This window comes from Thunnus thynnus, chromosome 20 (genome assembly GCF_963924715.1).
Source record: "Thunnus thynnus chromosome 20, fThuThy2.1, whole genome shotgun sequence".
NCBI classification, from domain to species: Eukaryota; Metazoa; Chordata; class Actinopteri; order Scombriformes; family Scombridae; genus Thunnus; species Thunnus thynnus.
Genome location: NC_089536.1, coordinates 19,426,738 through 19,452,737, shown reverse-complemented (window position 1 = coordinate 19,452,737; position 26,000 = coordinate 19,426,738). Strand labels below are relative to the sequence as shown.

The 26,000-nt window shown below is 41.6% G+C and overlaps 1 protein-coding gene across 1 annotated transcript; it reads right to left on the bottom strand.

Moving 5' to 3' along the window:
• Nucleotides 1-206: 206 nt before the first annotated feature.
• ubald1a (UBA-like domain containing 1a) lies at nucleotides 207-22,364 on the bottom strand. The gene is made up of 3 exons (XM_067577259.1): nucleotides 22,043-22,364; nucleotides 21,368-21,427; nucleotides 207-4,320 (listed from the first exon to the last, which is right to left on the bottom strand). Exons 1-3 carry the CDS (start codon nucleotides 22,148-22,150, stop codon nucleotides 3,997-3,999), a joined length of 492 nt encoding a protein of 163 aa, XP_067433360.1. The 5' UTR covers nucleotides 22,151-22,364; the 3' UTR covers nucleotides 207-3,996.
• Nucleotides 22,365-26,000: the final 3,636 nt, after the last annotated feature.

Genomic DNA, 26,000 nt, shown 5'->3' with positions numbered 1-26,000 from the left:
CAACTGGCTGAGAGGTAGCCAAGCGAGAGATTATGACACATCCATCTTCCCTCTGTTATTACTGAACACACTGCTCTGCTGTCACAAGTTCACACAAACACTCACGACTATACGTCTTGATCAGGAGGGCCAAATGACAATTCACTTCCTTTGAGAAACCTCACATTCAAATCAAGTGTAGAGCCAATATTCACACACATGCTGACTAGGTTGACATACAATATTTATTTAGGTTCACAAAAATGATAAGTTAATTATCAGGTAGTCCACAAATATTGTGGGAATGGTCTCATACAGTCATACAAGGGGGGAAACATACATGAGAAACCATTTAGGAACAGGCCCACCCAGAAACGCTCTGATTTAACCAAATAAAGTATGAAGCATGGAAAAAAGATGAACTGAAACATTAGTTTAGTCTGAATAATAAAAAAGAAAGTTGGTTATTTATTCATTATTATATCCATAATTTCCCTAATCATCTTATCTTTTTTAAAAAAGACCCCCAGCTATTCAAAATATCTCTTCTGTTATCTGTCGCTCTTCTTTAATTGAATGAAAAAATAATCCGAACAGGACAAACTAAAAAAAGGGGGGCAGACCCTGCATTTAAAATATTGCCGTATATCAGGGTCATCCCTGAACTGTCCCCTCAGCAGTATCAGTGGACCAGGGACTGGTCGAAACTAGAGACTTAAATGTTGTAAAAACCCCTCTGAAGTACAGTATCCAAGGGTATATATATACTGTATATCTGAAAGTAGTCTGTAGTGTCCCCAATAGTCTGTGGTGGGCTTCCCAAAGCTGCCCTGCACCCATTTTCTTCTCCTATCAATATTTTGTTTCTCTAACATCTTGCCTTTAGTCTGAGACACTGATGATTCGACTCTGTAGAGAAACGCTCATCTATTGCATTTCTATCAGCTTTGGGGATGACACACACCACCCCACCCCAACTCAACCCCCTCCCATTAACATGTCTCGACCTCATGTATGTTTGCTACAAAAGATGTTACACTTTATGAACACATCATGCAAAGTGGCAATTCTGTTTACAAAGAGTCAAAGATGGAGTAGTCGTGTTTTTTTATATATATACAGACGGGTGACAAATTAAAGGCAAAACCAACATAAAGTGTCTTAGTAAGGTGTTGGGCCACCATGTGTTGCCAGAACAGCTTTAATGCGCCTTAGCATTGATTCTACAAGTCTCTGAACTCTACTGGAGGGATAAACACCATTCAGCCAAAAGATATTCCTTCATTTGGTGTTTTGATGATGGTTGTGTAGAACGCTGACTAACACTTCGGTCCAAAATCTCCCATAGTTGTTCAATAGGGTTGAGATCTGGTAACTGGTGACTGAAGGCCATAGCATATACTTCACATCATTTTCATGCTCATCAAACCATTTAGTGACCCCTCGTGCCCTATGGATGGAGACATTGTCATCCTGGAAGAGACCACTCCCATCAGGATAGAAATATTTCATCATAGGATAAAAGGTGATGACTCAGAACAACTTTGTACTGATTTGCAGTGACCCTTCCCTCTAAAGGGACAAGTGGACCCAAACCGTGCCAGCAAAATGCATAACAGAGCCACCGGATCTCCTCACTGTAGGGGTCAAGCATTCAGGCCTGTACTGTTCTCTTGGTGTATGCCTCACATGCACTCGCCCACTTGCCAAGAATATGGTGATGACTCATCTGATCATATCACTTTTTTTTTTTTTTTTTACACATCTCTGTAGACCAGTGCCTAACTCTCAAATGTGCATTCATCTTGTAATGCAGGGTTTATGCACTGCCACCCTGCTATAACAACTCTACATAATTGTTGACAGACTGTTCTCACTGACAGTCTGATCACGTCCTGCACTGACATTCTCAGTCACCTGAAGAAGAGTTGCTCTCCTGTTTTTCCTTACATATTGTACTAATAAACAAGCATCACGGTCATCAAACGTGCTCTGTCGACCACAATGTCCAACCCTATTTACTGATGTTCTTCCCATAGAAGGAAATGATCTTAAAAGATATCACTTTAGTCACTGCTCCTATCGAAACACCAGCCAGTTGAGCAGTCTTTGTGATTGAAGCTCCTTCCTTCTGTGCCCAAACAATGAACCCTCTTTCAAAGTCACTTAGATCTTTTCCTCTTGCCATCTTGATACAAAATCAGAATCAACTGGGCCTGCTCAGCATTTTTATAAATGCCACAGAGGATGACTAGATCTAATTTTTTTCTCCTTTAAATTTAATCTCCTTAGATTTCAATTTCTTTTTTGATTATAAAGCAGGTCTAGGTGCTCTATAAATACTGTGAAAGTATCAAAACACTCAGTCCACGGAGAAATGTACACAGTCTGTATTCAGGAACTGTGCCTTTAAACAAGCTGTTTGGACTTGTGTGAAGTTGTGATATCACAACTATACGCTCAACGTATCCCCTACCTCACCGAGGGCAGGGCTCACACACAAACACAGAGCGGAATAGAGGAGAGACAGTCACAGAGGAAACACTGCGCAGTTAGTACCCAGAGCCCTGGTTTTACCTAGCTACAGTAGGCTACAATCTGTTACCTGTGGTTGGCCTGGGCATGTGTCACTCAGTCAGCCAATCAGAAGAGAGAAAACAAAACAGCCCATTTCAGGCTGAGTGAGACAGAGGGGCTGCATCTATGGCTTGTACAGCTGTAACTAGGTGCTTTTTGACCATAAAAACATGCATATGTTTGCAAATAGACCACAAAAATGAAAATATTAAACTGGGAAAGTGGCATAATATGACCTCTTTAATTTGTCACCCATCTGTATCTGTAGCCATTTTAGCTGCGTTTGATTCGTTCTTTAACAAAAAAAAAAAAAAAAAATCAACCTGAAGTCCCACCCACTTTCAAAGCCACCTCCCTTAACCTTTCAACAAAACAACAGAAGCATTATAAACGATATTATATTAAACCATGATTTCTCATTGTTCTTGAAATACCCAAATCTCCAGAAAAGTATACAGAGGACAGTTGTGAGTCCAGGTTTAAAACCGTGTCAGGAAAAGCCATCGCAGCGAGGATCAGTTAGCATAAACCAGAGTGGCTGCTGCCTTTAAGAAAAAACCTTTAAAAACATGTCCTGCGTCGTCAGCGGCAACGGTTGGTTTAAGAAGAATCCCTGATTGGCTGAGAGAAGTCAGGTGACCACCAGGTGAGGTAAGAAAAGTCCCACCTTGACGATGGGGATGACAGTATGGAGGTGTTTCCTCTAAACGCTAATGTGTGTGTATTTGTGAGTGTGTGTGTGTGTGTGTGTGTATTTGTAAGTGTGTGTGTGTGTATACATTTTGATTACAAACTGACCACCCGCTCACATGCGTACACATTCACACTCAAGTGCGTGATGATTTTTTTTTTGAGTCAATCTAAAACACTGCATTGCAAGTTCCTCTCTCCTCATGCAGCACAGACAGTTGCAGAAACACAGAACATCAGTGGCAAAAAACACCGGCAGAAAAGATGGAAAAAAAAAAAACCCTAAACAAAAAAAACAGAAAATTAAATTGCTGCCTTGAATGTCCTTGAACATCACATAGAATCCTTGGGCGTGACAATTTTTTTTTTTTTTTTTTTTAAATTTCTCATTTTTTAGTTCAATAATATTTCTCTTATCTATGCATTTACTTAGGAAAAACTAACAAAGATTTCAGTTGCTCTCTTATTACTATGTGTGTGCGTATCTTTTTTTTTTTTTCTATTTTTGTATTGATGTTTGCATTGGTTTTCTCCTCTTCTTAAATTGTCCACGTTGAGTTTTTCTTGGTTTGCGTAGTTTCCTTCTCTTTTCATATCCATCCGTCTAAGCCACACCGCATCAGTTTTGGGAAAAAGACTGAAGCCCATTTTCTACCCATTATCACCCACCCTCCCCGTATTCATCCCCCGTTTCCCTCCTCCCCTCCCTCCCCGGGGTGGACGGGGGGCTTTTCAGTCACGTGCGGCCCTTCATCTCTCTGCCTCCATCGCTACACTAGCCTTCTGCTCAGCACCTGCGTGGGGGTTCACGCCCGTGGGCCAGGCGGGGCAGGGCTGCGTGGGGGGCTGCCCCTGAGTCCAGAGTCCCTGTGGAGGTTGCGGCACATTAGGTACGTTTGGTGAGACCCCCCAGCCGCCGACCTGAGGGGGCGGGGGTGAGGTGGCCATGGACGCGGCCATGGGACTGCCGCCGCTGCTGCTGTTGAAGCTCTCGGACGCCTTCAGCCGGGAGAACATGGTCAACGCGTCTGGGAAGTTGGGGGGCGTCGCTGGTGTGTTGGCTGGGGTGCACATCTGAGGATGAGGAGGGAGAGAAAAGATTATTGCAGAGTATTAGGCCATAAATGTTTCACATTTCTCATGATTAAGTTCATCTACACAGGATCGGCAAGTGTTCACCCTTCCTTAACATGCCAAGTCCACTCCTGTTTCAGTTAGCAGTTATTTCTGTTAGAAGTAGAGCTGACAAGATTTTGATAATCAATTTATTGTTTAAGTCAATTTTTAAGCTAATTTTTTTTAGGCTCCAGCTTCTCAAATATGAACATTTTCTGATTTTTATAGTCTTCCATGATATACAATTGAATCTTTTGGGGTTTTGGACTGTTGGATGAACAAAAAAAAGACATTTTGAAAATGTTACCTTGGGTTAGTAGCACAATTTGATGAGCGCTTTTCATTATTTTCTGACACCAAATGCTTAATTAATAGATCAAGAAAGTACTCTGCAGATTAATCAAGAGTGAAAAAAATAGCTAGGAGAATGACTATTGACAGCCCACATGTGGTGAACCTGCTGCAGTGGGTTAGTGTACTTGTAGTTTAAGAGAGAAAAATGAAACCTGTTTTCTTGCTGCACCACATTCTGTGTTATTGTACAATCAGTGGAGAAATCGGCATATTTTCCCCTTGTATAATGGATTTCTTCCAGTACGGTTGTTGACTGTCACTGTGAAATGATGAGGCTAGAAGGCTTCATAGAGGTTTTTGCTCTTTTATTATAACTGAATAAGTTCAAAAATCTTCATAATGTTGCGCTGCCACTGGCCTGTTATCTTCAAGAAAAATGAACATACACTGCCAAACAACATTATTCCTGAAATCTGCATCACAAAAGGAGTTTTCAACAGTGTTTAAATGTGGTTATTCTTGTCAAGGAGGCAAATTGTTTTATATAACTGAAGGGAAAATTGGGGGAATCCCAGGCACTCTTTGCTTTCCCCTAGAGGGTCCTGATGATGACATTACAGCCCTTTGTTTACATTCACTTCCTGTTTCAACTGTGAAGTGGCGTCCACTCAGATTTAGCAGACTAGATAAACTTGATTGTCAAGAGGTAATGTAGCAGATCAGACTGAGAAAAACAGCTAATCTTGCTATGTGAACACAAACACACATACACACACACACACACACACACACACACACACACACACAAAAACACATACAGTCTCCTTGGCTTTCTTATATCCTCCTGTGCTCTAACCTGCTCCAACCCTCCTTTGTGCCAGCGCTGTTATTGTTCTGCTGCCAGGAGTTCTTTTAGTGGCGCACCCCGAGCAGTGCACACACAACACACGCGTGTGCCAAAAACAACACTGAAGCTACCACCTTGTAGCGAACAGGCCATGTGCATAACATGTTTGGCTGCTCAGAAATAGTAAGCAGCAGCGTGTGTAAGCCTCTCACACACTGCTCTATGCTCTACTTCCTCCTCAATGTCCCCGTCCATTTGTGACCAGGAAAACAACAACCTACTGTATTCCACAGGGAAGCAGAGGTGGAACCACCTTTAGTCAGGAGGGTTGCCATCTAAAAATAAGAGCCTGGGCTGAGAGGCTAAGAGGGCAGGCACCTACATGAAAAAATAACCCTAAACCACCAGGTCTTAACAATGGAAGAAAACAGCTTGGCAACTCCCAGGAATAGGATTAAATAAGATGAAATTCACTTTCATTAAACTCCAACTGACATCGCAGAATATGAGCTTTCATTCAAATCAAATTTAACTTATTAAATCCACTTCATTAACCTTTCACTGTGCAGTTCGCATGCTTAAACCTACAAGTGGTTACATTATTAAGCACTTGAACTCAAATTGTGTCCTTAAATGTCCCCCAAGCATCTTCAAAGTTAGACTTTTTTTTTTTTCCAAGAATACAACAATGTCACTGACAACATCTTTTTAATAGATCTCCATGAATCAACTCTGAGAAGAGCAGCTGCAGTCTTACTTGAATACTGGACAAAAAAAATATTGAAATGCTGAAATGGGGGAAAAAAGGCTGGAAAACAATATTCCCCTTGCTGACACAGACCTCAGGCTGACCTGTGGTATCTAGTCCACTTTTGGCTACATCACCCAGGATGAACAGATTGTGACACACGGCCTTAGCACACAAGCAGCACTTCAGAAAAACAACAGAGTGACAGGAACACCATTCCTCCCTTGAGGGTGTAATTGGACCACCTTGCCCCCTAAAAGTGCTGCGGCTTGCAGGTTAGTCTTGCAAATATACAGTGTGGGGCCAGACCGAGCCAGGGGTTCTCAGAGTGGCAACGCTGTTATGAAAGGTGAGCGTGTCCACTGTGCACTCTGACAGGAAACGCTGGCTCATGTCTCTGAGGCCGTTTCCTGCGGTAAAGAGACACCCTGGAATGTTGGAGTGACCTCTACGGCCTTTCCTGTTCTTGGTGGGCAGCGGTGGAGGCTACTGGTTGGATTTCTTAAACCTCGTGATCTGTTAGAGTCAGTGTGGCTGCTGTTCAGGTGGGCAACAATAGATCAGGCCTCCATCCTCCTTGCTTACTGCCCAGGAATGAAAAACGAGACTGAAATGCTGACACGAGCCCTTTCAGAATGTCTGCAGAGATCTTTGCTTCTGACTTACTCATCCATAAACACACACACACACACACACACACACACAGATGAGTAGGTACAAATACACACCTACAGTCAGCTAACTCATGCAGAGACTATGCATCTCAGTTCAGTCCAGTTTGGACTTTTATTTCATTTTTAACAGTTGACCAAGACAAGAACGATGCGAGAGAGAGGCGTCATGTTTGCGTCTTCCCACCTCACACTCCTCCAGTCACGAAATAACACTGCCAAACACATCTTTACGTGTCTACGTGTGTGTGTGTGTCTGCGCAAGGGGACCTTCAGAGACGCAGACGGTATCGACCCACAGGGAAGAGGATCTGGTCCAAAGACACAGCAGCTGTCTTCTCTGCTAGGCTGTCTGAGGTTAGATCTGACTGCTTATCAGACACTTTCTCAGAGATAAAACCTTCAACAGAGCTCAGACCTGTCGGCATTCACAGTGTAAAGCCCTACTCATTAGTGTTACATGGGGACCTCACATTTGGGGGGGCAAAACATCTGCATTTAGTACAAAACACATCAGTTTCCTTTTGAGTATAGCTGTGTTTTTTGTCCATATTTATAATTGTGGTCTCCTTACAACAAGATCAGGTTTTACTGTCTGTATTACACAACCGAAATCAAAAAGCATACAGTATTACACCACATGATACTCAAGTGCTGTCTCTTGTCAGAGTAGAGAAAACAACACCAGAGGTCTACATGCTTTCCTGCGCGGAGATTAAAACCAGAGCTCTGGTGCAGCATACTGAGGAAGCAGGTTAGTGTGTGTGTTTTCCCTTGGTGTGTATTAAGCAGCCTAGTAGCAGATTAACTCTCGCTGCACTGAGGCAAGGACAGAAAAATACTGCAAGGGCTGCTGAGACCGGTGCGTGCCGACTGAGGTTCAAATCCAATTGGCTGTTGGACAAATGATGGGCACGTGGGCTGCTACAAGAGGGTTAATATTTCATTACAGAAAATCACTACCTGTCTGCACATACACGCACACGTGTTAAGGTGAGTGTCGACAGAGGGTCTGAAGTTGCATCACAAACTTACAAGCAACCAGTAGTGAACTATCTGTGCAAATATTGACTGAATGTATAAATATATACGTATATTTTGTGTGTCAGTTCAGTAGGTAACGCAGGAAAGTGAGAAGTCTGGTGAGGAAAACTAGCGACACAGTAAATTGTCTACTTCTAATTTCCAAAACACTACAAGAGTCAAGAGCTCATTTCAGGGAGGTCTGGTCATCCACTGCAGAGTATTTGTTCAAGATATACAGATGGAGAGACAGGGGGAATAACAGACAGCGAGAGGGAGTTTGTGTTCAAAACAGAGCCAACAGAGAGGTGTTGCCATGGGGATGGTTGTTATGAGGAAAGAGTACAGATCTCCCTGTTGACGGGACGGGGCTGAGGCTCTGTGGTCACAGCGGCCCGGCCCTGTCCACCCTCTCTTCAAGTCTGTTTGCTGAGCCCAGCATGAGGAACACATGGCTGACGGGCAGCAACCGCTCCAAACATGCCTGGCCCGGACTGTGGTGAAGGCTCTGCGATCCTTAAACACTCCTCCGTTTGTGTACATACGTATGTGTGTGTGTGTGTGTGTGTGTGCGCGCACGTTTGTCCACAAACACAGATGAGCTGGAGTTATTTCCAGTCTAACCGACCACATTCCTAAGAAATATCAAGTGTGTTTATGCGCCGGGCTGAGAAGAGAAGCTTTCTATCCTTTTGCGTACTTGTGCGGAGGGTCCAGTCACGTCTCGCGACCCCGACTAACCTCCTTCATGTGACTTTTACCTCAGTGCTTCTATCCCGCGCACACATACACACACACACACACACACACACACACACACACTTAAGTCTGTCTGGATGTTTCCACCCAGCTGTCAGGAATTTTAAGCCAAATTTTGCAAGAAATGAAAAGTGATCTGCTTGTTTCCCTTGATTTAGTTGAGGACAATAAAAATGCTTCCTTATTGACCAAAAATGTCATATTCAAGTAGTAATGAGTAAGTTAGTGTTTGGTTTCAGGGAATGTTGGCTATGTTTACTCCAAAAATACACATGATGAAACAGCAGGTTGACGATGATTTTTATATTATCACACTTTTTTATAATATCTCAGTGTCCTGAGGGACATTTGAACTGTTGTGAAATTATAGTAAGGCATTCATCCAGCCGGTCTGGCCGAGCCTACATCACTACTTGTACGCATTTTGTCTGGTTTTTGACACAAAAACATCTACTTGAAGAAAGGTTAAAAAGGTTTTCTTGCTGAATATATTCAACATTCCTACCTTCATGCATCACAATATGAAACCCAGCTTCTTTTTCTGCATCATTCCCTCTGCAGTGAACACTGGTATGAATCTATGACGTGTCGGTTTTCTCTCCCTTCTCCATCTTTCTCTCACTTGCCTCTCCCCGTCTCCCTCTCCCTCTCCCTTCGCTCTGTGGCTTGTTGCTTACAGTTCACACATTGTATGTCAGCGCTCGCAGCGAACTGTACTGAGAGATCTGTGAGAAACGAGGATCACGGTGAAACATGCGGCATGAAGTCTCCGACCTCGGGACCACGTTCTTCAAAGGATTTGGCACCATAGTGAACACAGACATTTTAGATTTGCAAATGTCTGACTAGAAGTGGATCTTTTGACTGGATTTTAAGATTTCACCTGATGTTAAGTATATTGTATGCCGATAGTCACTAGACATAATGACTGTCAGCAGAGTCTGATGAAATATAGCTGAAAGAATTCTCTTCTTCACTCTGATAAATATAACCACGTGCAAAACGACAGCTGGTCTGAAACTACAAACAAAAGACGTTTTTTAGACTTGTTGTAAGCCACTTCTTAAACTTTTTAAGAATAAGAAATTGATGAAATGAATTCTATTTTTCATTATAACACATGCTGCCGCTGACTGGACAATGTGAATGTCAGAAAATGTTCCTCCATAACAAGTCTGTCAATTTCCAGGATAAAAGAGGGTCAACGACTGCGAAAACAAGATTAGGTGTCTGCACTGATGACTTGGTTGCTGTTGCTATGCCACCAGGCATGATCACTTCCAAAATGTTTATTTGGCTTATTTGTTATGCCAACATACCAAACTACACCAACACAAAAAGCTGTAAGATAAGGTCTGGTACTTTTTCCACAAGTTCTCAGACATTTTACTGCCAGAATGTGATCATTGCCAAAATGAAATGCATTGAACAAAAATGTGGTTGTCAACTTAGTTGTATCACTCCGTATATAAAAGAATACAACACAACATCGTGTCAAAATACACAAACTACCTTTACACACATTTCCACTGAGGGAAACGCCACAATTAACTCTCCATACTTTATTATTACAGAAATGTGTAGGATTCTTGGAATCACTCCTCCACACTGTTCATTTATGGCAAAGTCAAAAAGGCACTTAACCTTAATCCTAGTGTTCCACTGAAGCTGCTAATAGTACACAGTAAAGGACTATTAATGGGTCACGCTGTGCATTGCTGAGGAAGAACAGCGAGTTCCCGATATAAATTAAGGTTGATAAATAATATATATACATATATATATATATAAATCATATAACAGAACAGCATAGCAAGATATGAATAGAAGACACAAAGTAGAGATGACATTTCCTTTAGTTGGTGTTGAGTGCTGGATGTGTGGGAGGATGCTTGTGTTCCAGCAGCATCAGGTCTAGATTAGTCTTGAGTGCATTTACTTCAAGCATGTTTGAAGGAGTTTACATACATTCTGATAAATTCTCACTGCTCTTGTTTGGGCATGTGAGAACAATGCCATTCAAAACCTGGCAACACTGACAATGCAGGTCCGTGTCTGTGTCCAGGAACAGCAGTGCGCTCCGTATCCAAGAGAACAGAACAGTAGTGGACATTATGTGAGACGGGTACAACATCAGGTCAAATATTACTAATTTTACACACCTTTCCAGAACTGACAACACAATCTCAACCTGAGTCAGCCCCAAAACCATCACTTCATGCCCACAAAAGAATAGCTAGAATGAAGAACTATTAAGAACTTGAGGCTGGAAAGCCAAAATTAACAAGATAAACTGAGGTCAAACTTGGCCTTGAGATGATATGAAATGCCTCCTGAATATATCAGATTACTGGCAAACAACACAGACACGTCATTAATGTTCAGACAAGTTTATGGGAACTGGAATTCAATGTTTTGTCTCCAACATTGTTTCCCAAATCTGTAACAGATGACAATTTACCAAAACTCTGCCCAATAAACAAGCTACTTGCGAGTCCATGTAAGTGAAATTCAAGTCCCCGTTCACTTGTAATCTGACACCATAAACCTCAATGAATCAACAAAATCAACTTCCATTTACAGATTGTATCAAAGAAATACAATGTAGATGTGGCTGCAGCCTGGTGTCATTGATAATTTAGTGTCATTAATGTAATGGTGGTGCTGATTCTGAGTGATGCACTGTGAGGATGGTGAAAATGAGGGATAAATGGAAGAGCAAGGCAGATTACAAGTTAATACAAGACAGACTGGAAGAAGCACCAGACAGACAGAAATATGGAGTAAAAGGGGAAAACAGTGAAGGAAATAATTGAAATCAACAAAAAAAACAGAAGTGGGGGCGGGGGCTATCAGCATTAGTGGTGTTTGAGTCTGTTGTGGGGACCGGTCTGCGGTGGAATTTGCAAAGTACTGTTCTCTGTCAGACTTTTCATACCCAGACCACATCCATACAACAGAAGTAACCCCTCTTTCAGGTACGAGCTTCTCTTTTTGTCTTGGCTTTCCTTCTCCTGTTCAGAATTACACTGTTCTGTGTCACGTTCACTCTCCTCCATGTTTGTTTGTGTTGCCTTCATGCAAATTTCCTGCCTGCATCCGTGCCAAAATATTTCCGTAAAGAGTGTGATTTACAACACAACCAAAAAAGCGATACAGTATAATAGTGCTGGGTGGTATACCAATTTAATTTGCCATAAGATATATTTTTTTCATATACCGCCATACCGGTGCATTGCTGAAATACTTGCTGTTACTCCTCAAAAGGCAGCAAAATATATAATTGCCACGAAGAGCGCTATTGTCAGGGTGTATCTATTGTCAGTGTAGAGTATATTGAGAGGGAATCCCTATTAACTGTGTAACCTTCTTACTAACGGTTATAACTTTATAACACAACAATTTGTGACATAAACAATTTGTAACACTAATAATTGTACATTTACAAAATTACACTGCCGAATGGCTTACTGGGTACAGCTAGCTAGCTAGCCACGTAGCTCTATTATTGAGATTCTGGAGGTTCAGATTGAGATTTGGTTGAACGAGGTCCCACGTATAATGATGGTTATCGAGGCAACCTCCTTCAGCCTCCTACTGTTTTAGGAATAAACATGATTTTTACATGAACTGCTTCAAAAGTTTGCAAGTCTGAACGAAAGCAAACACAGGAACTAGCCCCCTCTAGCAGCATTATGGCTAACTGCATAGGGAAATATGCGCGGAGCAGTTTGCACGTCAGTATGTACGTCTGAAGCTGTGGATAGTTCAGCATCTGTTCATGCTAGAGAAGTAGTAACTTAGTAGATGAAATAATATGGCTTGTGTCTGCAAGTTTCCAAATTGCAAGAATAAAATGACAAGATACACAGTGAGCAGTTTTCACAGACTACCGCTGGACGATATACTGCTTGTATACTGTAATCCCTCACACAGTTACATGTTATAGCCACATTTTTCTGACCGTGTGGAACTAAGCGTTTGATCCAGCCGGCCTCGCTCTTTTCTTCCACTTGATTTTGTGGAGATAAAACAGTCTCCAGGACAACGATGTTGATAAACGCTGTAAATCTATGTGTAGTAGTTACACAGCTGGGATTCTCTCATCCGTGGACACTTCTAGATTTTCCGAGTCTGGCATCAACAGGTCAGACTCTGCAGAAAAAAAAGTTTTCCTCTTCACTTGTCAGGAGAGCAGTGACTACACCAGCAGTTTGTCTGAGGTAACCGTTACTGTACGTTGACTTTCCTGATGGTCCTGTCGCCTTTTTGCCTCCATTCTTAATTTCTTTTCTTCCATTTGTTTTAGCTCCTCTCTGTGTTCTGTGGCTCAAATAAATACGGTTGACCAGTCAAAGTGAAATGACTCACAATCATACTCATAATAGTCCACGGGATAAACTGTCATTGCACTTAGTTGTTTTTGTTTCCTTACAGTCTAACCGCAGTGAAAGTCAGCCTCAGACAGTTAAACAAACTGGCGATGAATATGTGGGTGGTTCGGTTAGCCGGCAAACTGCCCTGGACATAGACCTCTGTGCAGTTAGCCATAATGCTGCTACACGCGACTAGTTCCTGTGTTTACTTTGATTCAGAGACAAACTTTTAAAGCGATTCATGTAAACTCTATGTTCTCCTGACAGTAGAATCAGCCACTATAAACCTGTATAAAGGCCCAGCCATGCAAAAAAATAGAAAGAAAAAATACCGTTATATACCATGTAACTGCCTGAATCTTAAAAAATACGTGAAACAAATTTTTGGTCATACCGCCCACCACAACCATATGGTAAAAAAAAAAAAGTGCAACAACTATTCTTATGAAACAGTAGATAACAGTAACTAACTTGCAGTACACAACTTGCTAGCTTAAAACGATGACAAACTGCTAATTCTAAAACAAATCACATACTTCAGAGATACCCCATGCTGATCTCCAGCTACTGACTGTAAGGAGGGTAAAGAAAACTTAACAACAGAACCTCCATCTATTTCTGCCTACATCCTCCCAAAGCTGCGTATGGAACTGCCATTCCTTTACACCTGTACCGGTAGACAGAATAGTTAGCATCATCAAATCAACACAATCCAATCAACCTAAACCAGAAAAGCAACTCTTTTTTTCATCCCAGCCTGTAACTCCCGAACATGAAGGTGACTGTCAGCTATTTATGGGAGTGGCTGGATGTCAGGACTAGATGTTTCTTTCCCGAACTAAATAAAAGAGGCTGACAGGTGCTCCTGAATGTTTCAGTCAACTCAAGTGACTGTCCTCTCCCTTACCACCACTGACCCCCACTCATTCGACCCCAACCAGCTTCCAGCAGCTGGGCCCCTGGGTGCTTTTCTTTTGGATAATTTATGCTTCCTCGCGTCCTCTCTTGTCCGTCCTCTGGTTCATGACCCGGAAACCGATCTCCCTCCGCCATCATCAAGGATCTTCCAATCCCTTAAATGCACCTCAGAGGAGACGAGATGCAAGGAGAGAGGAGGCTCATGGAGGCCTTTGGAAACAGGAATGACGGCACCAACCACAGCTTTTCATATTTATTCATTAAATAAAAATGACTAAATCATGAATCAATTATAAAAAAGACTTTTGTAACTTTATTTTTCTTCATAAGCCAAAAGGCTTCCCTTTTCTTCTTTTCTGTTTTAAGTGTGTGTCAGCTCCTTAAGGAAAATATGACGCACAGCTGCATATCATCCTGACTCTGAAAAGGACATCAGACGTTCACAAACTAAATACGCAATATTTTATTTAGATGTATTCTGCAGGCTACAGCTGCTTTTATGGCTCCTTTTCGTCAGTTCTGTTCTTTCGTAATTAACGGATTTAAATTGTCAATTTGTGTCTTATTCTGTGACAGCCAGATGCTGCTAGAGATCTATAATCAAATCATTAAAACATTGGAACAGTTATCAGGTGTTTTCCTTCCAGCTATCACTATGTAGAAATTATGAAATTACAGCTTTAAGTGTTCATTAATTGTACATGAATTTTAAGTTTAAACTTTTGAGTAGTTGCCGTCTCCTCAGAATGACTTTGGAGTGAGCGAGGACGTCCCGTCTGATGAATTAAATTCCTCCATCCTTGCATCTCTCTCTCACTTCCTCACTGGGAGGAGCACATGACGAAGAGATGCAAGTGAGGGAAGTGAGGAGACACGTTTGCCAAATGAAAAGCACCCCGAGTCTGTGTGTGAGTGAATATAACACACACACACACACACACACAAGCAGTTGGATTTGTGTTCCCGAGAGACTTGGTTGATCATTAGCCAGGCCGTGCTCCATTTTTGTGCGTAGTTTGACACTGTATAATGGAGGAAAGAGAATGAGAAAAACAAAAAAATACAGAAGCAATGACACAATGAACAGCAAAAGAAAGCAGCAATAAGCAGCAGACGGGCAAACTGGGACTGAGTGGAGCATGTGTTCTGTTTGACCAACTGCACACACTGCGCTGCTTACAACAATGGCTAACAATAGGTGTTCAGTGGCCAACTCATATCTAGAAAAAGGAGTTTGGCCTGTCGACTGGTACACAGGCTGGCAACAGAAACTACTAGGCCAAAGGTCATCATGGGGGAGAACAAAACACGATTACGATGCAAACACTAAGCTTGCCAAAAGATATCTTTCTTAAGGCTACGCATACACTGCAGATCAGGTTTAGTGTTTCTCTCACCTCACATGCAATACATAACTTACATTTCCTGTTTAGTGTCAGTGTCCAATTTCAAACAGAACTATTGAACATTATCAGGGCAGAATTGTATTTAAAAACTGAAGTCAGAATTTCAAAGTGTAACCGTCACAATCAGTAAATTGTATTTATCCGAGGCTGCAGCATACAGAGGCATAACTGATGCATTTACACAGATGACAACAAATGCAAGGATTGGGGGGAAAAAGGCAAATAGTTGGGTTGGTAGTTCCAGGAGATTTCTCAATACAACTGAATCAGCAAATGTTTGCAGTTTGGCCAGTTTAATTTTGCAACCTCGCACTGCAAATTCTAATCTAATATACAAAGTGAAGAGCAGAGGCAAAGAGGGGAGAGGATCGATCAGACACTGGTGAGGGGTCAGGGGCCAGGAGAGCATGAAAAGGATGGACAAGGCTAGTTAATAGTGGGACAAGGTACTAGTGAGACAGTGTGGAAGAGTCAGCTGACCTGAGCCTGGCTGCAGCACTACTGCTAACCTGAGAAAACAGGCCAGGGAGACACAATATGACAACACGCTCTTTATGCAACAGACAAGGCTCCCATGTGCTGCTAGCCCTAACCCTTGTGTGTGTGTGTGTGTGTGTGTGTGTGTGTGTGTGTGTGTGTACTCAGTGACTCCCAGAATCAGTGTGAAACCCAATCCAACTCCACTGCTCATAAACACATCTGGTCCTTGCAGCCATCCCACATGGATTCCCATAGCCTGAGTCCCTTGAGCCAAAGTTCCTGTGTGTATGTCTGTGTGTGTGTGTGCGCGCACACGTCTTTGTGTGTGTGGTTAGGGTTCTGGGAAGCCGTGCTCCTGGAAACATGCAGGGCAACACGCTGGAACATGCAGCGCACAGGCCAAGCCTCTTCAGAAGTGGCTAACTGCTTGGCATGGCTGTATGAAACACTGGTACAGGCACACACGGACACACACACACATACACACACACACATATCCAATATATCCAGGCACAGATGCATGCACACCCATTAACAACATTAACAGATCAAGACATGATTAATTCTGAAATCTGACACACATTGCTGCATGCACACCCATGGGATTATACTGTACACACACACACTCATGAAATACAAACACACAAATAATGGCAGATAATAAACTAGATTTCACCTCATTCAACACTTACACATCTGTAAGTAATGTCTGCTGCAGGACAGAAAACACCTTGTTTCCATTGTGGCAGAGACACAAAGTACCTCTGTGTTAACTTAGTTATTGTATCTTCTACCCAAATACCTGGCATTGCCCTGCTATTAACCAGTTTCACAGTACGTGCGGGCCAAACAGTCTGCCTGATTTTCTCTCTGGTCGACAAACGTCCACCATCTACCATCCATTCCTCCGTCTCTCACAGTGTGATAACAAACGGACAGAGGTTGAGACAGGGAGAAACAGGAGCAGACAGTCGTCTATGTTGACACTTCATGATTTATGACAGTAATTATACCTCTGCTCTTCTGCATGGGCACACCGCACACTTCAAATCTCAGTGGGACGAGATCTTACGTGGATAAGAAAAGTCAGGATTGCTAAAAGATCCTTTTTTTCAAGCCACACCCGGACACCAAAACCAAATATTTGTAGTTACCAGAAACAACCCCTCACATACACACACTAAACCCTCCTCCTGCTTGGTGTTCATATTGCCAGGAAGGAGCCTTTACAACAACCTCACACCCACTTTTATCACTGCCATGCAGTGCCCAATACTGTTTTGCTACGTCACTGTAACCAGTCAGTCGGAGCTGACCGTTGCCCTTCATAAAACCCCCGCTTTCATTCACCTTATGCATGATGCCAGTGACTAACAGCAATTACAGCACAATAAAAAAAAAAAAAAAATGTTATCTTTTAAACCATGAAGCCATTTGGCTGCAGTATGTAGGCCAGGCTGGGTGGTACTGGTAAAAGTTCCTCAAATGGATACAGTTCAAGATGAACTTTGGCTTTTTTACTTGGCTGATATGCTCATTCAAAAAAGTAAAAGGGAAAGTCAAAATCAACAGCACCTGAACAAAACTGTTCAGAACATAATGTGACTGTGAGAGAGAGAGAGTGCCGTGACAGCAAAAAGAAGCAGGGGTTAAAACAAGAACTAAAAGTGTTTCTTTGTTTTTACTTCAATATAAGCATATCAGAGTGAGAACACGAGGCAGAGGTGCAGAAATGATTCATGAGGGAAGGGAGAATGTGAAATATTCCTTAAAGAGATCATTTTTATTAGTCTGACCTACTAAAAACAACATACTTTTCGACACCACAGTCCCGACTTTACTGCATGGAATCCACATGACCTCACCAGATTGTCTTTAATGGGCATAACTCTAAGAAGAAATTACACACATGTAAAGCAGGCTTTGTGGCTTAGTTAGATCGTTTCTCAGCTTAGTCACATGATGGGGGTCACATGTTCCCGGACGGCAGTGGAAGTCATCCAGCTGGGCTACTTCCTCGTCTGTGGTCACATGAGGATTCATTCACTTCATTGTGGCTGTAGGAGCCCCACATGGAGAAAAATTAATCATGGAAACACTGATATCGGAGTGAGCGTCAGTGTTTTTCCTGCACATAATCATAGAGACACTCAGTAACACAGTGTCCAGACCGGATCGATCAAAAACTACCATGACTTAAAAAATGATTTCCCTAAAGATTCTCATGTGTACTAGTTTAAGAAAATACTTCTCCTGCACACAAAAAACCATTTGAGTTAGTATTTTGACAGCTGGCATTCCAATTATGAAACAAAATATAATAAACAAAGTATCAGAAATAGCTCAAGCTCTATATTTGTCAGTCTGATCAATTTAAAAATGACTTAAACATGAATACTGTAAAACAGGAAACATGAATATGTATGAAACCCAAAAAAAGACAAGGGTGCGATACGCATAATATTTGATAAGAGGGATCAGCATTAAAACAGCCAGAAGTAACAGAAATACAACTCCAACATCATGCATTCCAAGTGTGAGTGAACATGGCGACTGCTTTGAGACTGATGCTAAAACAAGACGATGAAGACCGGCCGTGATCAGAAAAATTCTCTAACAGGAAACATGAATGGGTAATTTAATTCCAGAGGTTGATGTTTTGTGTCTGTAAACAGAAAGAGACAGAGACGAGAGGAGAGAGTACACAGTAGAGAATGAGACAGGGTGCTGTGTTCCTAGTCATACTGGCCCCCCTCTACTGTGAAAGGGTCCATTTTGGGTGGGTGTGAGTGTTGCATCCTGACGGAATGTGTTGCGGTTGCAGTGTTTGTATGGGCAGGGTGTGTGTGTAGAAGCTGAGAAAACTGGGAGGGGTTGTGTTAAACACAGAGCAGGTTAGACTGAAGCTGAGGGCCATCATCGAACGCTAATGTAAGCTTCAATGACTTCATTCAAAAAAGAAGAGATAAATGGACAATCTGTTCAAGACAACAACATCCACACATGGCCGCACTGAAACAGACACACTGTATACACGTAAGCAAAAACAAACAGTCTTAAAAGCATGTCTGTGCAGAGATTGCAGCTCTTTTCAACCCATTCTCATTCCCAGGTCGTCAAATACTGACACTTTGTCACGCCCATCGGCATCTGATACTGACGCACAAGATAGCCTTTAGCGTCTGTATGAGACGCAATCAGTCTCATGGCATCTATTTTAGGCATTGTGGAAGTTATATAGAAGTCTGTCGGACTACCCTGCACATTGAAAAATGACACTAAAGGGTACCCAGTGCGTTAAAAGTGACGCTGAGGGGCGTGACGAGTGGAGAGAGAGAGAACGGGCTGCTCTTCTACATCATGTGCCGAAGCACAGACACTCCCCTGGGTCTGGGATTGCTAGTAAAAGGAAATTATAATGACAAGAGCTTTAGCTAAATCCTCCAGCATTCACAGTATTATACAAGAGTGTACTGGTGAGTGGGCCAACTAACCTCACTATTTGATATTTAATAGAGAGTATAAACCTCTTATACATACAAAGCACAAATGAAGCATTAGTGAAGCACAGGTAAACAAAATCAGACTTAAAAGTTGGATGAAATGTTGAATAAAATGTATTTCTTAAACAACAATCCAAGATGATTTCAATTTTAAACAGGAAAATGATTTGCCACATCCGGGCTTCAACAGTGACAATTGTATAAACTAGCTCACTGAACAGTATCCACAAACTAAGTGACCTACATGACGTCCTAACCTGCCAAGAACTGCATGTCTATAGGCTATCTGTTTGGGCTGTTGGGTTTGGGGTGAGGCTTATAGCCAAATTAGCAATCTCAAGGATGGGGAGTTTGTGTTGTGACACAAAACATTGTCGCCCAGGCATGTACAACAGAAAATGTAACTTAATGTTGTTCATGTTTACTCTAAACTGAAGAGAGAGAGCACCGGCAAGAGAGAGAAAGAGAGAGAGAGAGAGAGAGGGACAGTTGAGAGTGAGAGGGAGCGCAAAGTGGATTAGATCTGTATACCAATGAACACTGTGGCCTGATAAGCTGCAGGGAGGTTGGACGTGCTGCCCTACTGTAGTATCGTTGTGTGACTCACGGACATACACGCAAACATGCATAAAGTACAAACGCATGCATGTAAAGTACAAACATTCTGACATATGCAAAAAAAGGGAATATGAACTTGTGATTACACAAGAACATCATGTCTGTAACAATAACACTGCACACACATAGGTGCTCTGAGTTCTGACTTTCATTATCCAGTGTCTGCAGCAATCAAGCTCAGCCCTATTTGGCAGACAGAAGAGGACAACTCTTGGCAAATTGTTTACTCTCTAAATTAAAGTGAGACATTTCATGAGCTAAATAGAGGATTGAGATGCTCTTATTTACCGATCAGATAATAAAGGAGGTTTGGCTTTCTTTCTTGTAATAAAGGCTTCTTTTTTTTTTTTAAATGATTCAGCTCAGTGTGAGCCATTTCTGTGCTGACTAGCGATATTGCAAAAAAATTAAATCCTCTTTTATCCTAAACTCTCTCCTCGAGAAACGCAAAGCTAAAATGTTCAGCAGTCAGATGAAACCGGTAACCGAACACGCACATACAAACATAGTGAGAGCTTTGACAGAGCTCACAAAAATGATCAACAATTTCTTCCAAATCCCACCCCCCCCCCCCACCTCTCCGCCCCCCACATCCACATCAGGCTCACATCCAGAGGGGGCAGCTGTTGCTGGATGCTGCCATGCATGCAGCTGCAAACAAAGGCTTGTGTGCTGCCAAAGTGGGCTGCTGCTAAAAGCTCAAATACTGCTAGTGTTTCATAATGTTCAAGCCCTGCGTGTGCGTGTGTGCGTGTGTGCTAGAGTCCTAACGCCTTCCAGTTTACTCCGCTATGATGTGTCTGCCCCTAAAAGTCCCTGCTGTGTGTCGTGTCAGGGGCAGCAACAACCCAATCAGGCAAAACGTCAGAATAACCCGAGGCAAATGCAACTGCACGAGGGTCTATTTGTGAGAGGCAGCTGTCCTCTTCCTGGAAAGAGACTTTTTTCTCTCTTACCCAGAAACTAAGGGGCCCCTCCTTCAGTTGTACACCTCAGTTGATACAATGAAAATGAGGAATTTCATATATCTACACTTATCTCTCTTGCTCTCTTTTTTTTCCTCTCCGATACACACATACACACAGCCTCTCTCTCTCTCTCTTTGGCTGCTGCGGCTGCATGCCTGCCTGTGTGTTTATTTCTGGAAGCTCACAACATGGCCGACATGTGCTTTGTTATTGTTAGTACAACATCATCCCTCTTGGCCTATAAGGGATGTGGATCGCCCCCACATACCTCCCAAAACAACACTGGAGCTTTAAAGAAATACTGTGGTAAAATTAAGCTTGTTAGTATTTCATAAACAGAACAATAAAGAGTATACAAAGTATATTATTTCACCCCCTCCTTTCTCTCACTCACCATTTGATGATGATGGCCATATGGAATATTTGTTTCTTGAAAAAAGGCACTGAGGGCAGTCTACAATAAAACACAGAGAAGATGAATGACATTTTTTATATTTCAGACAGGGGCATTGTATTGCAAAAGGGCACACAAATTATCCAAACATCGCTCATTTCACAATTTAACGAGCTTGTGGCGAAGAGAAATCAAACGCACAAGCTAAATCTATATTTGGTTCACCGCAGACTAAACAGTTATGTATCAGACTACTCTTTTTTAGGCTGGTCGATACACCACGGCGGTCATCTTTATTGCTAATAGCACTCGCTGGTCGGATTATAGTATTTAATCTAGAGTAAAGTCTAATTGGATATGCTAGCCGTACGTTTCGCCCTGCTACGTCTGTGTGTCCCCTACTGATTTAGCGCACAAAAATGTCCACTTTACAAAGGATGAAAGGAAACCAAACTTCTGGGTTTGAAAGAGGACCGACTCTGGTCACCTAAAACGGACACATAGATAACACTAACGCTTTGTTTTGTGTTGAATTTCAAGAGCCTAAAAAAGTGCCGAGAGGCAGACAGACAAGCTCCAGTCAGAACTAACGGTCGGTCAGACATAAACGTTAGCCGTGTAGCTAACGTTATCCTGTAAAAGCTTTATTATTTTTCTTTTCTTTTTTTCTTTTACCTCGAACTGCCAGTGTGCCGCTTGCAAAAGCTGCTTCGCCTGGTCTGCCGCACAACCCGCCGTCAGGACGAACTGGTTAATCATGACTTGATGTTTGAGTTCATCCATTTTCGACGAAGCCCGTGTCCTTCCCTCGGCGGCTGGCTCTGAAGCAGACTTTCGACCGTTTTTCCTCTCTTTTCTTCACTCTAGTTGTATTCCGTTTCTCTCCCTTCAGTCGTCCACCATTACAGCCGGTTGAGCAAACACAAATATTTACTGTAGGAGCGGTAGTGGAAGGAGCATTGCGTGATTGACAGAAGAGCCAAGCCAATCATATGAGAGCGTCGCCAGTGGGATTTGTATGCTAAAACTGGAGGGTCTCGGACCGGCGTCTGATGCGGGCTTATTTTTGATACTTAAAGAAACGTTAAATTACAGCAGTTTATCTCAGCGAGTGCGTTTTAAACAATGACACAAATGTGGCTTTGAAATTGCCGCAGAGGAGGTAAATCCTCGCGCGAGGAATCTCAGAAAGGGTTTGTTTTGGACTACAAGTCCCGTGAGCACGCGCTTTGTTTGTAAAGCTCCAGAAGGCAGACTTTTGTGAATGACGGCCGCTCTCGTCCAATTCCCAGGCGCGCTGTGTCACTATCTTGCCAAATATGGTAAACAAATCCACCATCGCCAATTACATCGCTCGGAGTTAAATTAGGGACAGCAGACAGCCATGGGTGCACATTCAGAAGCGTCGTGTCTGCTATGCGCACCCTTACTTATAAAATCATCTCTCTTTCAGTGTGTATCCCATCAGTGCCGCAGCTTATCTGCACACATCAGTGCGGACTGCGGCGGTACTACAGCCTACTCACGTCCCCATTTCTCCTTTGTTGTAATAACACTGTGTATAGGTCGTAACCACTGGGTTGTAGGGCAAATTCCTTTTCAGGTTGCTCAAGGACAGTACAGCAGGTCAGATGGTAGGTTACACAGGGGTTTGATGATGATGATAATACTCAATTGTCAAATCAAGTTAAAAAATGTTCTTGCGTCACAGCAGCTCCATTTCCAACATCACAGAAAAGACAAAAAAGACATGAAACAACGATACATTTACAATCACAGAAAACAATATCCAAGGCCCTTCAACATACATTTGATCTGGAATTAAGCTCCATATTTAATTTTAGGAATGACTAGTGGACAAAAGAGTGCTTCAGTCTAACCTTATTAAATCATGGAACCCTGTATATCCGGTTTGATGGTAACAATTTGTATTCACTGTTCAGGACATGGTTGGGGTCAGAAACAATGTTGTTGGCAAGCCTTAATATGTTATTATGGAAGGCTGATTCATAGAGTTTCTCAAGGGGTTGGCCTTCAATCTTTGAGCATATTTTCATTTGGTGGAGCAGTTTTGACTTTAAAGTGGTGGGCAAATACTTGAACCATGTAGTATTATAATACTGTAGAACACTCATAATAGCAGAAGTAAAAAACAAAAGAATTTGTCTACTCGTCCACAAAAGACTTAATGTGGCGGACAAAATAAATTCTTTGTTTTGTCTTTTTGCTTAATAGAGACAATATTGTTTAATAAAGACAATAAATTAAAAACTGTAAAAACCCAGCTTCATCTAGATGGCCATATGGGCGCACATTAACGACTTAATTACCCCATAAGTATGAATTACTGAAATTAATGAGCATATAATAATGCATAAAATAGGGCCATTTAATCTTTTTAATTGAAGTCTTTAGTCTATCTGGTCAGAGGATAGAGAATTCAGTCATTTTGTGGTCACTTAAAGTAAATTAAGACAATGAATGAACAATACCATATAGTAGAATAGATTTACACTGAGATTATGTAATTCTTCTAATACTTCCTTTGTTTAGCCTATGGATTTGAGAAAACTCTCACCATTAAAAGGCAAACATAATAAATCCCCTGCTTTTCCATTTCCATGTACTGATGTTGTAGGATTAGGGTCAGGAAAGGAAATATCTAGGCTACTAAAGCAGCAGTTTTAGAGCAGGCTGTGTGTAAAATGAGCCCTGTGATATCAACACAGCGCTCAGGATTGTGGGTAACTGTAAACTGTAAACATTGTTTTATCAATGGCATGTTTGTAGCAGCTACAGCTGTGAGAGAAGACAGCATGGAGAAAAGATTGGAAATAGAGACACCTGCTGGTCAAAGGTAGCAGTTGAAGAAATAGCACTTACTGTAACATTGGGGGAAGTTGAGGTCATTGACTTCCATGGCAATAAAATCAAATTTTCATGTTATATAAAAAACTTGGAGGTTTTCCAATACTTTATTGTGGCTTTAGATGTGTTAACTCTGGTTAATAATCTACAATGTGTTACAATGTGTCACAGCTACTTTGGTGCAATATACAGGCACTTACTATAGCTTAACTAAAGTCAGGAACACATCGGAAGCTTAAAACCAAATCAAATTGGGGAAAGACTTGGCAAGCTTGGCAACTTTTCAAGAGTTCCATACAAGCTATGCCACATTTTTTTTATTTTCCCACCGTTAACCAGCTGATTTCACAGATTGCAGTTATAAAAATAAAACAATTTTGACATAAGTGGGAGGCTCAAGTGTGAGGGCACAGTCCTGAAATGTAAACCTGGACATAAAAAGTACTGTGAACCAAATGGCCATCATGACCTGCCCTAGGCTATTTAGCAGAGAGCAGTGCGGGCTCTTCATCATTTTGAAAAACAGCTACTGAGGCCAATTTACTATAAACTTTCGGGAAATTAATACATCTATTTCTTGCTGAGAGCTAGATGAGAAGATCAATACATGTTTGTAAGATAAATATGAAGCTACCACCAGTCGGTTAAATTTAGCTTTACTAGAAACAGGAGGAAGCTAAGCCAGTCATGCTAAGCTAACCAGCTGGAGAAGGTTTGGGTTAAGTTAAGAATATCAGGGTCAGAGCCAATCAGAGGAAGAGTAGGAGTGGGTCTTTGCAGAATGCATGTGGTAAAAGAAATAACACAGCTGCTGGCTGTAGCTTCATATTTAATGTATAAACAGAAGAATGGTATCGCTCTTATCATCTACCTCTTGGCAAGAAAGTGAATAATAATAATGTTAACTAGTCTTCACTTGGTTGTAGAAAGAAGTGAATAAGCTACCAACATGCGTAAATACAATGTCGTCAAATGGTAAGTCAGAAACTTACCAAAAATAACTAATAGTTGACATCAGTCATATGTTACTTGGGTAATCATATTTCTCAAAATGTCGAACTATTCCTTTAAAGGGTAGGCCTAATTCAGGTTAGAATCACATAGCCATATTTTAGCACAGTATGGTTGAGCAAAGACTCAACAGAAAACATCAAAAATAATATCTTAAAGTCTCCCTCCACTCAAAAATGTTCGCATTTATCTGCTGAAAGTGGAAAGTTTCTCTGTGTTCACTGAAAATCAGCTTTTAAGGGGTGGGCCTACAAGCATGATTTGTGACATCACAACTAATTTGGAAGCCAATCCTGGTCCAAGATTCAACTTATACAAGTGTGATGTACAAACTTGAAGCCTCCAGCGCGCAAATACTGAGAATGAACTTTACAATGAAGTAGGAAACAGTTAAACTGTTCTGCAGTTAAACTTCTGAAATGAAATATATTTGCATATTTATAGATTCTTGAATTTCTAATGACGGAGAAGGAGGAGATGTAATTTTAGGGATTTTAACAAGATAATTGAAAAAATAAAATTAGTTAAAAATAACTTTTTTTGTGAAAAAAAAATCACAGACACAAATTATTATTCAAATTTTATACACATCTTAAAACATGTCTGGAGGGGATCTTTGAGCTTACAATATAACAGGGGGGTATTCAATCTCTGTACAAGCTAATTTAGTGACCAATGTCTAGTAATTTATCTCAATGTCTAAATATCTTGTGTTCATGAGTTCGTCCTCCAACTTTCCCCAGAAATGTTGGTG